The sequence below is a fragment of the Ixodes scapularis genome, unplaced genomic scaffold (assembly GCF_016920785.2).
Source record: "Ixodes scapularis isolate PalLabHiFi unplaced genomic scaffold, ASM1692078v2 PGA_scaffold5__190_contigs__length_132052651, whole genome shotgun sequence".
NCBI lineage: Eukaryota > Metazoa > Arthropoda > Arachnida > Ixodida > Ixodidae > Ixodes > Ixodes scapularis.
The window spans coordinates 124,311,156-124,323,585 of record NW_024609880.1 but is presented as its reverse complement, the minus strand read 5'-3'; the positions used below and the strand labels follow the sequence as shown (position 1 = coordinate 124,323,585).

Here is a 12,430-nt window from a genome sequence, read left to right as displayed (position 1 = left end):
GCCTGAGCTCTACGTAGACACAGAACGATCAACGGTTGTTCTCGCTGGAGCTGTGCTGGCCCTCGGTAAAGAGCCGGTCAGGGCAAGGTTTGGCCCCTTGGAATACAACGGTAGACATGTGCCGCGCGATCGGCATGAGGAATTATCACCGTATTCATAGATTCCGTAGTTGGGGACGCGTTGCTCGGTGTCGCCGTCCAAACACGGGAACACGGAACGACGACATGGTAGTAAGTGTTGGTGCGAAGCGTAGGCGATGCCCAGCTTGTCCAAGCGAATTGCAAGGATAGTGTCGGGAAGTGTCACTGAAGGAGAGTTTACGCTCACGAATGTACGACCCTACGAGGCACATTTCAATTTTTCAAGACCGGGAAAGGACGCCCGCAGCTACACCTCCACCATTGTTCCTTGTTTTGTTTTCATCGGTAAAGGAAATTGTGGAGGAGTAAACAATTCGTGCAACAATAGGCGTTATTTCTACCGTTTTGTGTTTTAAATTAACTTATTGTTTATAAAACAATCTAAATATTACAAAAAGGGTAATTGAAATGTTTTAAGCGTAGATTTTAGCTGGAGAACTTGAAATTCTAGCCTTGAAATTTCGCCTTTTCTGCGTCCTATCTCTGACGTCACATTGTAGCTTTGGGAACGATAGGCGTTCCGAAGGGGCGAATGCGGTCTCGCTCGCAGTGTTTTCAAATCGCGAGGAATCCTAATCGAATCTCTTTAGCTCGCTTAAAAAAACTACTGAATTAAAATCATCCACTACCGAAACTATTAAAAAGCATTGATTTTACGTCAGTCTGCCTACATTGAAAGGGCCTACGACGCGTTAAAATCCCAACCCCATCCCTCAAAAGAGATTTCCTCTCGGCGAGCATTAAAACGAAAAAAAAATCTCCTCATACGCATACCTGCGTACTATCGTTGGACGAGGGGTAGAAGAACGACCTCGTCCTTTTCGTGGCCTTAGCCGAGCTCCTCGAATCCGGCAGGCAGGATTTAGCCGCGGGCGAACGATGAGACCGCAGTCGACCAGTTAGGGTTAGCTCCGGTGTTCACGGCGGAATCAAAATGGCGGAGCCATGACGGAGTTCCGTCAGCGTGTGTGTGCCTTCGGTGAGCGACTGTGCCGGCGCAAGTCGAGCCCCATGGATACGTGATCGTGCCCGACGCCCAGGAGCCCCCGGCGGAAGCATGAGGGAAGAACGGTCGGCCCGTTCACGGACCAAGGCCCGCGAGAAAGCCCGCAGCCCCGAGGGAGAGCGGCAGCCGCCGCGAGAGCAAGGCGAGGCATTCGTCACAGAGCAGCGGACACCGCAAGCACAAAAAGAGTCATCGGGCGCACCGGCGGAAGCATGCGACGCGGGATTCCGATCGGCCCATCGTGGCCACCAAGCCTCTCGTCGAGTACGACGACGTCAGCTCCGACTCGTCGCTGTTCTCGGACGAGGGCGACCACCACTCGTACCCCGCGTCCCCTCCGCCGCCGCCACCGTCGTCGTCGAGCCGGCACGCCGCTGAACGGACTTCGGAGCGTGCCGAAAGCAGCAAGCGTCGCCACTCGTCACGACGAAACAAGTCGTCCAACGACACCAAGGAGAGCTCGTCGCGGTCGAGCCGGCGCAACCACAGCGACCGGCCGCCGTCTCCGCCGCCGCCGACGTCTTCCTCCAAGTCGTCCCGGGGACTATGCGTGCGCAGTGCCCAACACGTACTATGAGCGCGACGTGGTCAAAGACTACGCGTCGAGTCGGACGTTCATGGGTCCCTACAGGGACGCGGTGCTGGACGGTTACTACGCGACGGCGCACGGCATGCCCGACTCGCACGACTGTTACGGGGGCGGCAGGTCGAGTCGCAAGCGGGTCCCTGTCGCCGGACCACCCGCGCGCCTACAAGAGTGCCCGGAGTCCGCCGAGCTCGCCTAGTCCGCCGCCCCGGCCCGCCAAGCGCCGCAAGTCGCCCTCCGACGCTCGGGAGAAGGACCGGCCCCGCAACTATTCGCCCAACAACTCTAGTCTGTACACGTCGCGCAAGAGTTCCGCGTATTCCAGAAGTCGTAGCAAGAGTCCCGTCAGGTGAGACATATCTTCTTTCACGTCGCCTCGACCTCCCCTAGAGGTCTTCCTTTCTTGGTAACTAGGAAACGAAGCGATGGGCGACGGAAGGGTGCCACCCCATTGTCGTTTGCCCCCTTGCCTTGACATCTCGTCTGTTCCTAACCATGCTTCGACCCCTCTTGGGACCGATCACCTCGTGTTTTGTTTTGCTGAATGTCATCGATGTGGGTCGCGAGTCGTAGCCATCGGTCCTGGCTACGCCGCGGTCGAAGGGTTCTTTCCTGCCGTTCGCGAACAGCACGTGACGCTGAACGTTGAAGGTCGTTCCAGCGATTGTTGCCGATGGAACTATGGAACGCTGTGTGACGCGTATTTACGTGTCCAAAGGAACTCCCCCTGACGTTCCGAGCTTTATTCGCGTCAATGCAACTGCAGAAGCTTATACGTTGGCTTTGCGGTGAACACACACACACACATTATATATATTCTTTATATATTTATTTATTTCAATGATTTCAGGGCCAAGGGGCATTGCAGGGGTACATACAGTATTTGTTCAGTAACAAATTCATACAAATGAGGCAACTTGGTTATAAAAGTTAGTCTGGCATAATCTTGGCAAAAGTGAGTAGTTACTAGTGCTTCTCTAAATAAAACAATTGATGGAATAGTGACTACTGATGCGGGAAGGTGGTTCCATTCGGATGACGCTCTGGGGATGAAAGAGTCGATGTAAGCTAAAGTTTCAGTGAGGTATGCCAACTTTAAGACTGATTGTTGTGGGGGAGAAATGAAAGAGGGGCTAATGAATAGTTTGTCTTTATGAGAAGTGTTAGAATGAAAAATTGTATGATAGAGGCATAAACGAGATATTTTACAGCATGAGGATAGAAGAGGCAGGGGCAGGGTGGTTTTCATAGATGAAACACTTGCAGTGCGATGATAGTTGGACCATGAAATGTGTGGCGCGATTTTGCAGCACTTCAGTGTTCATTACAAGCGTTGAGTGACCGGGATCCCAAATTGCTATGGCATATTCCAGCTTTGAACAATTTAAAGTCTTGTACAGAAGCTTTAGTAACACAAGATTTAAAGAAAATATATTCTAAATATCCAAGCATCGAATTAGCGTTATGATAATATGATCAGAATGCGTTTTCCATGATAGGTTAGAAAGGATGTGAACACCAAGATACTCGAATGAGGTTACAGATGTGAGCCGAGTTTTACAAATTGAGTATGATGATGGTGACGCTTTACAACAAGACACCCTCAGTTTTGCATTTGTTAGTATTGCGAGTCATTTGCCATAAGTTACACCATTCCGAAGCTGCGCACAAGTCATCCTGAAGAAGTGCGGCATCAGATTTATTAGTAATTTCACGATATATTATGCAGTCCTGTGCAAATAAGCTAATATGGGATGATACACACATTGGTAAGTCATTAATATAAATAAAAAAGAAGGGGGTCCCAAAAAGGAAGGGGAGGAAGTGGCCGAGTGGGCTAACGCGTCTCAGCTCGGCGCGTGGAGCAAAAGCTTGCGCTGGGAACCTCCTGGGTTCAATCCCCGCCACCCCCGCCCGTTTCGATCTGGATGAGTTTCGTACCGGCACGCATTCGTGTAATCACTACTGCGTGGTGCACGTTAAAAACACCAGGTCAGCGGTTGTACTGCACTGGCTAAATTTCTCATCTACAGGTAAAAGACTGATTGCCCGTTGAGGCATATAAACATACAAAGGCTGTATAAACATACAGAGCAAACCAATTTTTTTTTTTTTTTTTTCCCAAAACGGATTTTTGGGAGTCACCGGAGGGTAACAGGACTGATGCAAGAATTTGCTTAATTTGTAATAACAAGCTGTGATAGATGAGTTAGAAAACATTTAACCCAGGACAAAACTTTAGAATCAATATTAAATTTATCAAGCTTAAAAAACAATAGTTTGTGAGATATTTTGTCAAAGGCTTGCAAAAGCCGAGAAAGACTCAATCAACCTGAGATCCATCCATGGTAAAGGATGGAGAAAAGATCATTAGTCAAAGTAAGAAGTTGACTTTCACAGGACAGCAATTACCAAAAACCATGTTGCAAAGGCAAAAAAAAAAAAAAAAAAAATTTAGAATCTTAAGAAACAAACTAGATTAGAATAAATTATGTGTTCTAAAATTATATATATATATTTATCTTTTCTTGGTGACATTCGTTGTTGAGTCACAAAGCTTGGATTTATACCTGAAACACTCTTGTAAGATGCAGGCTGAACCTTTTCTTTTTTCTCTTTGAATTGAAGAGACGACATACAGCAATGCAGATGAGGCAGTATTTTCACCTAAATAAAACTTCCACAGGAATTCCTCAGCGTATCCACAAAGTCTGCTTTGTGATCTGTGTCTCACCTGTAGGTCTGTCCTCTTTCCTTTACAAGTAGTTAGTAGGGTGTTGTCTTCAAGGTGCAATGGGAAGTTCTGCTTGGTGTCAACGAAGTTTTTTTGCCAGTGGCATAGTAATGGGGGGGGGGGGGGGGGGGGGGGGGGGGGGTTGCTGCTGCTTTGGGCTTCGGGGTACCAGGTATTCCACTCATGTGGGGTTCTGGTGGCACCCCCCCCCCCTTCCTTTCCCTTGCTTTACTGGTTGTGATCTCAAGGTGTGAAAAAAAAGGGGGGGGGGGGGGGGGGGCAACGAAAGATTTTATGGTCCAGGGTGCCGGAAGCCCCAGCTACGCCACTGTTATATGCGTTTGTGTTTTTGGGGTGCTTGGATCCTTGTGGTTCACTTTGTGCAGCAGTTGCAAACTGGGTCAAAATTTTGCGATGTCCATCTTGTACTCAATTCAGCACGTTTCGGGGCAATTCATGTTCCATTGTTAGCTTAGGGAGGGCAGAACTAGTCAAAAGGTATGGACACACCGGTACTCTGAGGAACACCTGCATCTGATGATAGTAGGTTTCACATATCGCAAGAAATAACAATTTAATAATATCCACGGAGCAACAGCCAACTTGTTAAATGCATGCAAATTTGAAACGTCTGCTCTGAAAAGCACGGTGTCTGAAAGTAAGAGAAATCTTGAAGGCTTGCCCTTGATGACTAACTTTTAGATGGGCTGAGCACTGTCACAAGGCCAGATCAAGCACTGCTCTTAGGAGTTGGTACCAAACATGCAAGCTGTTTGGTTTTTTCTCACAATCCAGTGCACTTCTTGTGTAGTGTAACATAGCCAAATGTTGTAATTCTTCTACACAACATGTCTTCTTTTACAATCCTGATATAGTGAGGGACCTACGACAGCAAGAATATTTCTTTATAGGACCCAGCCTAGTCGTGATATCCGATACCTCTTGTTTTTGGGAAGAGAGTAGCCATTTTGGCAGGATGTGCAGTTTGTCAACATGTCGCAGCCAGTACAATGTCCGAGTGGTTAGACAAGCCTGCTTTGAAGCCATTTCATTGGAGCTGTTGTTCTCTTGAGACTTAGCTGCTTTATTTTGTTGTAAATCATCTATTGGGATTTCTCTGCATAAAGAAATGGACTATGATCTTGGAAACTTAGCTCCATTTGAGTCAAGATTGAGGAAAAGTGCTTTGGGGAGAGTAATGTGGCTGTTTACTTGCTGATATGTGAAAGATTTGAAACTTTCAGCTTCAATTCTATGCTTGTTTTAATACTTTTGTTTTGTGTTTCTGTGCCTCGGTTCAGTCTGATAGTCTCAGCTCGTAAAGTGATACACTACTTACGCCTGAGAAGTAGGCTCTGAAAAGCAGAGTTATGGATAACACAAGTTTCACAGAAGCATGTGTTGTCACACCTACCCATTCTATTCTGTTTGTTGTCTGACTAAATTGTTAAAAAATAATTCTTTGCAAAAAAAAAAAAAAAAAGAATTGGCTTGCTCTGTTTGCTTATACAGCCTTGATAGAGATACGCCTCAGCGGCAAATCGGTCTCTTAGCTGTAGATAAGAAATTTAGCTAGTGCAGTACAATTGCTAACCTAGGGTTTTTAACATGCACCACGCAGTAGTGATTACACGGAACGCGTGCCGGTATGAAACTCATCCAGGTCGAAAGGGGCGGGGGTGGTGGGGATCGAACCCAGGAGGTTCCCAGCGCAAGCTTTCGCTCCACGCTCTGAGCTGAGACGCGTTAGCCCACTCGGCCACTTCCTCCGCCTAATTCTTTGCAGACTACTATTGTCATATATATTTGAGCACATGCATGAGCTTATGAAGGTTAAGGACAAAACAGAATGCAGTAATTTGGTTTTAAACTCCTCTGGGTATGGAAACTCCATTTATTTAACTGAGTCAATATGATTGTTACTGTGATCATATAATTAGGGAAGAAAGAATTTAATATTGCCATTGTTCAAGACCAAATTTTTTGGGGCTATGCCTATATGGCTTAACGTAACTTTCCATTAGAATATACTGCTGTGTCTCACTGCTATGAGGGGGTTGTCTGTTTAGTTACCTCTTCTAACTCTGTGTCCTAGCATGTACTGCACAATTGCAATTAAAAAAAACAACAGAATTATACAGTAGTGCCAAACCATTAATAGGATGTGCATGTGCATAAGTTATACCCTTGGTAAAAAGCAATATACCAAAAGCATAGTCGGTTGCAACTCAAGAAAGTAGGGTGAGGGTAAGAAGGGTCGGGGAGGAGGAAGCAGACAGAAGGCTAAAGAGAGGAGGTTTCCCCCTCTCTTCTCCAGTGTTACATCTGCTTCCTCCTCCGCAGCCCTTCTTACACTCGCCCTACCTTCTTGAATTGCAACAAACTAGGGTTCAGTTGTTTGTTTTTTTTAACCTCACTAAATACATTTAAATATATCCTTAGTTTACTTACAGCATGTTGAACATTTGCTTTATGTAGCATGTACACCTTCATTGCCAGACTGGGTCAGCGTGTGGAGAGCACCATTAAAATACAAAGTTCACTAAACCTGTATTAAAAATAATCTTAAAAGCATGCTAAAAGCTTTTTTTTTTTTTCAGAAATGTACAAAATTATTATAATAATTTGTATTGCTTTTTACCAGAGGCCATCACAAGCTGAAAACGTCTATTAGAGTTTGTGATTCCTAGAACTGCTGCTCGTAATTTGTTTCCTTTTTTGGAAAATAATTGTCAATTATTTTACGTGCACCATAGAGTATAATTTAAAGGGGCCATGAAACAATTTTTCTACTTTTTTCCTCTTAGCTTTCTTCCTCAACTCACAAATCGTGCAGTCTACCAAACAGTGTAAGAAGAGGGAAAGAAAGAACTTCCCTCTTGCTCGAACCTTCGATTGTGTACCCGGACATCGCAATTCTCCCCCTAAAAAATTAGCCCGTCGCTCAAAATTCGGCCAAAAGTTGCTTTCCCCACCCTGTTCACCCCCAAGCTAACAGTGCTGTGGAAGCTGCGTGCTCGTTGGGCCAACCACACTTCTATCTTTCCCCATGTGATGCCGCTCCCTCGCGCATACCCACACACAGAGAATGGGGTCAGATGATGAAAGGGAGGCGTCCAATTGGTCCAGCAAGCACGTGGCTCTCACCGCACTGTCAGATTAGGGGTGAAGGAAATATAGTGAGGTCAGTGTCGTGTGACGTGCATTGGGGTGGGGCCGGATGACGCGGATGTTTCACAGTGAAAAGGCAGAGAGCTTTGAAGAGGAGGAGGTATGGAATAGTCCACCAGGTTTTCAAATTTTTATACCAAAAATCAGGCTTTTGACTTTCTGCCTTTCTTTTAGCCCACTAAACGATATGCGATTAGTGAAATCCCATTCTAAATTCATTTATCCCAACCCAAAATTTGTTTCATAGCCCCTTTAATTTACATGTCATGCATTAGCTGTAATTGTTTGCAGCGCAGTTTATCCAAAGCTGTAATACACGTTTCTTCCTATCAGCAGCATGCTTTGTACGTCACACATCTGAACCTGCTTACTTCAATAATTGCCCCAGAAACATCTACAACAACAAAAATGTGATTGACTGTGAGATTTCTTTCGCAATGATAACAGCAGAAAAACAAGCAGGTCTTTTTTAGCTTCTAATGACATGATTTCCAGTAGAGGGCATTGCTTTGAAACATTACGATCGCACGGTGCGCTAGTGTTTGCCCGTTTCGTTCATTTTTCTTGTACCCCCGAAGGTTAAACATTGAAAGTGCCAAGATCGTATCTGCTAGTGTACGGCGCAGGTTTGGCCAAAAGTAATTTGTAGCTCATGTGCTGGGAAAGACTGAAGATACCCCTTGCGCCTAGTCTCGGAGTGAAAAACATAGTGCCCAACGCTTGCACGTGTGCTGAGCGGGGTGGCCAACTGTGCTAACGCGACGCAGCTCGGAGCAACATGGTGCTAAAGTTGATGCTGCAGAACCCAGGAATCCTGGGCTCAATCCCCACCCCTGTCCAATTCAATCTGGTGAGCATTGTGCAGTTGTGTATCACTACTGCTTGATGCAAGACCCTTCCCTAGGCTACCAGTGGTACTTCACTGGATAAATTTATTATCTACAGCGGACACCCATTGGGGCTGCCTAACTTCATATTGTCTAAACAAACATGCAACACAGTCTGTGTGCTGAGCATGTGGATGCGTGATAAAATGTCGATCCGGCATTCAGTCTAACCGCATTGCGCATCTTCGCGGCAGTGGAAAATTTGTTGAAGCGACTGATGTCACATTTGTTTGACGAGCCTTTTTTAAGCTGGGGCCGCATCAGAACGTACCTTGCCAAACAGGGATCAAGTTGGGAGTAATTAAAGACTCGGAATCGAAAAAACGAATGGGGGAACTACTTTAATCGTCCCTAACCCCTTTCTTTTTTTTTTTTTAAGAATGAATGTATTGGAGTGTTTACTTCAGCATATAAAGCTTGCAGCCTGCTGTTGATACCCACCAGGTTCATTGTGTGCTAACGACATGTGGGACACCATTAACTTGTGGAGCAATGGTTTGGCTACTCGTGTCAGTGCTGAAGTTTGTCCATTGAGTTTTAGGCAATTAAAAAAATCTAAGAAAAGTTACAAAACCCAATTCATAAAAAAAGTGTTCTTTTGTGGTTTTTTTTACGCATATTTTTTATTGCATGTCTTTCATTTCCTCGAAAAAATTTGGATCTGTATGAAACAAGTTGTTAGGTGGCAAAATGAATAATTGAACTGTTTTGTACATCGAAAGAATAAGCACCTCAAAGTCGGGGACGGACGTGGATCGTTTAGGCGGCATTCACAGTTTGATGCGCCGCTATTGAAGCCTCAGCGACAGGAGAACATTCTGTCACTGACTACCAACCTCCAGTAAATATAGCAGGCAGGGTAAATATATGATAAGATCATTGGGACCTGTTACACAACAGTGTGCGGCTGAGCTTTTCTATGGAACACCAAAACAAAAGTACTGATTGATGCTTGCATTGCATTATGAACTCTTTGTTACATGGTAGATAATGTGGTGAGCAAAACCATAGCTAACTCACTTCAAAGACCCCTTCATCTACCACTACACATTAGTAGCCTTCTGTTATTGCTTATTCAGCACGTTCCATTATGTCTGTCAGCAGCTTTGTCTTTGAACTTTCTGTCCCAATAATCCGCTTGACAAAGTGGGAAACGGTTGTCACTCTGTGGCGGCTTGATCCCACACTGCCCCCAGGGGCCCTACACCCGTAAGGCACTAAGTTGCAGCCGAGAGTTCACAAGGCGCCCCGATTGGACCTTGGCAAGAAGAGCACGGCATCATCTTCACGAGTGTCCAGTCGGCGCGCTCCATATACTTCGGCCCCAATTTTGTGTTTGTTGAGTCTAGGGCCCCAGGTAACAGATTGCATAACTTGCTCCTTCTTGGTGGAAGCCTCTGGGGTTGCTGCAATCTTAAAGAGGCACTCGAGTAGATTCTGAGATCGTTTGTTTCTGGTGATAACTCATGCTACAAACTCTAAGCATCCTAAAAAAAAAAAAAGCAATGAAATTGTACTTATGGGTGGCCAATTTCTCTATTAAAAATCGAATCAAAGATTGTGACAATCCCTTCTTTCTGCGTCTTGGTGCAGCTATCAGGGGGCGCCATCTGACTGTGATTTCAAGCGATAATAGCTGCATTACGTCTCCTATACCCAAAGATTTGACATTTTTTTGTAAAAATATACACAACACACCCGAAAAAGAAATAATAGTAAAATTCAAAATCTTCATCCAATTAACTCTTTTAGTTGATAAAATTTTATGAAGGTGGTGGGGACCCAAGAATCACCCTAAGAGAAAATAGTGCCCATGTATTTCTATTGTTCCGAGTTTACTGGGATGTCTTGCCATCTAGAACTGGTTATTTTTTATTGACGAATGCCCAACAAGTAATATGCCATCAAAAACATGCATCTACAAAAAGCACTTCAGTGCCCCTTTAAGCTACTGTGATGTTACATATGTATGTTACATTATGTGTGCTGTCTGAGATTCTAATTTAACTGGATAGCCCTTGAGCATTGGGAGGCTTATTTCTGGAATTCCTTAAATATATTGTGAAGTTGTGATGCCAAGGGCTATCCTCTTTTCACTTGCTAGGTCACACAAGGAGAAGAAAAAAAGTAGCACGGTTTACCGATTAAATTGGTGTGTACACAGTTTGAGCCACCCGATGCTTTATTATCTACATTTTTCATGGTAGGACATAATTCTATGTGGCATCGTGGCAGTCTCCTGTTACAATAGTAGTGCCCAGTGGAAGAAAGAGTCTTGTCCTTTTAAATATGAAGAAATTATTGACATCAACAGGACGATGAGACAACCATTGCAGCTTGTCAATTCTTTCATAAGGTGCTCAACTCTTGAGTTACTTTAATCTAGTACTTGACGAGAAACAAACAAAAAAATAATACTATAATCTTTCTTTAAAAAGAAAAAGAAAAGAAAAATGCTCGAGTTATGTGTGTCTGTCTAGCTTCTAAAACACTTGTGTATCTGGAACAATGCTAGATTCAGCAACAAGTATGTTCTTTCAGTCTTCTCCCATGTTTTTTTGCTATGGCAGGAGCAGCACTTAGTTTCACATTCTACGCCAACTGACATTGCGTGTTTACCTAATACATCTATCTCCTCTTGCATCTCTCCATTCTTTCTTTTCAGTCTTTGCTGCACTAGCGGTTTGGGGGCAAAATGAAATGTAGAAGATCTACAGGGTGCTTCCTTTGCCCCCCTATATTTACAGGTTTACAAGGTTTTTTCACCGAGAAAACAAACTATGCGTCGTCAAATACTCATTCTCTGCCCAGATGTAGTGCTAGTGTTCCAAACCAGATGTCGCTCTCGGAACTAACCATTATTGTAAGGAAAAGTTGTATGGGATTTTCTAGCGATTTCGATAAGAAAAGGATGGCCCAATGAATTCTCACATATGTGGATCTGAATGGTGCTAGTTACTGAGAATGGGCCACATTCCCTTAGAAATTTTCAGAAAATCGCTTATAACTTTTGATTATGATTTGTTGTGAAACTTTGGCATCTCGTTTGGTCTGCTAGTGGCTACATTTGGGCAGGGAATGAGCATTTGGCGATGCGTCATTTATTTTTACGGTGAAAAGCACCCTGCACATTCTTTTGAGGGAACACGCTGCACAGCGTTTTTATGCCAATCCTTGAGCTTCAATTGATCTACAGTGCTTACAATGTTTCACTATCTTGGAAGGAGTTGCCATAACATGTCATGGAAGGACATAAACTGCAGTTTGTAACTGTTGTTGTTTTACAATTGGCTGGTTGTTCGTGGAATTTACGAATAATTTGTACATTCAGTGCTTTTGTAAAATACAAACGAATTGTAAAGTCCGTTTAGAAAGAAAATGTGAGGCACATTTTGTGCACAGCAACCCATTTTAAATAGACTGGTGTGGTCACATGATTCTGTTGGGCTTTCTGTTTGCTGTTATTGCTCTAACATGTGGAGTAAGCACCTTTCAGCAAACTAGTGCCCTGTTAGGTCTGAGGTAGGCAGGAAGTGCAGTTTGGCTAAGGCTTTGTGACACAGTGTGGGTGTGGGGTGCGCCTAGGGGGGTCATTCATGCGAGGAACCTGAGCTGTGGAGAGACCTAGGGTATGTGGCAAACGTGGCATTTCAGGATGAACTGAGAAGCGGTGTGCTGGCTCAATGAATAGTTTCGTAGTGCTAGTTTTGGATTGTTTCAGATCAGGCATAGGAAGCGCATTCTTCGTAGCAAAATTTGAGTGCAAGGAAGTTGCAAAGGAAAGTGAGGATGCAGCGTCTGCCTTCATTTTGATGTGATGTAACATCACGTTTACGATTTTATCCTCTGCCAAAGTGGAATTTTAACTTTAATCTATTAGTGGTTCACTTTTATAAGCTTTTGATT

At 44.4% G+C, this 12,430-nt stretch overlaps 1 protein-coding gene across 1 annotated transcript in view; it reads left to right on the top strand.

Moving 5' to 3' along the window:
• Nucleotides 1-639: 639 nt before the first annotated feature.
• Nucleotides 640-12,430, top strand: part of LOC8025299 (cyclin-dependent kinase 12) — a 45,057-nt gene continuing 33,266 nt past the window's right edge. The window contains 4 exon segments of the mRNA XM_029977185.4: nucleotides 640-1,260; nucleotides 1,262-1,687; nucleotides 1,689-1,868; nucleotides 1,870-2,081. Of these exon segments, the coding sequence (XP_029833045.3) occupies nucleotides 1,198-1,260; nucleotides 1,262-1,687; nucleotides 1,689-1,868; nucleotides 1,870-2,081 (881 nt within the window). The 5' untranslated portion in view covers nucleotides 640-1,197.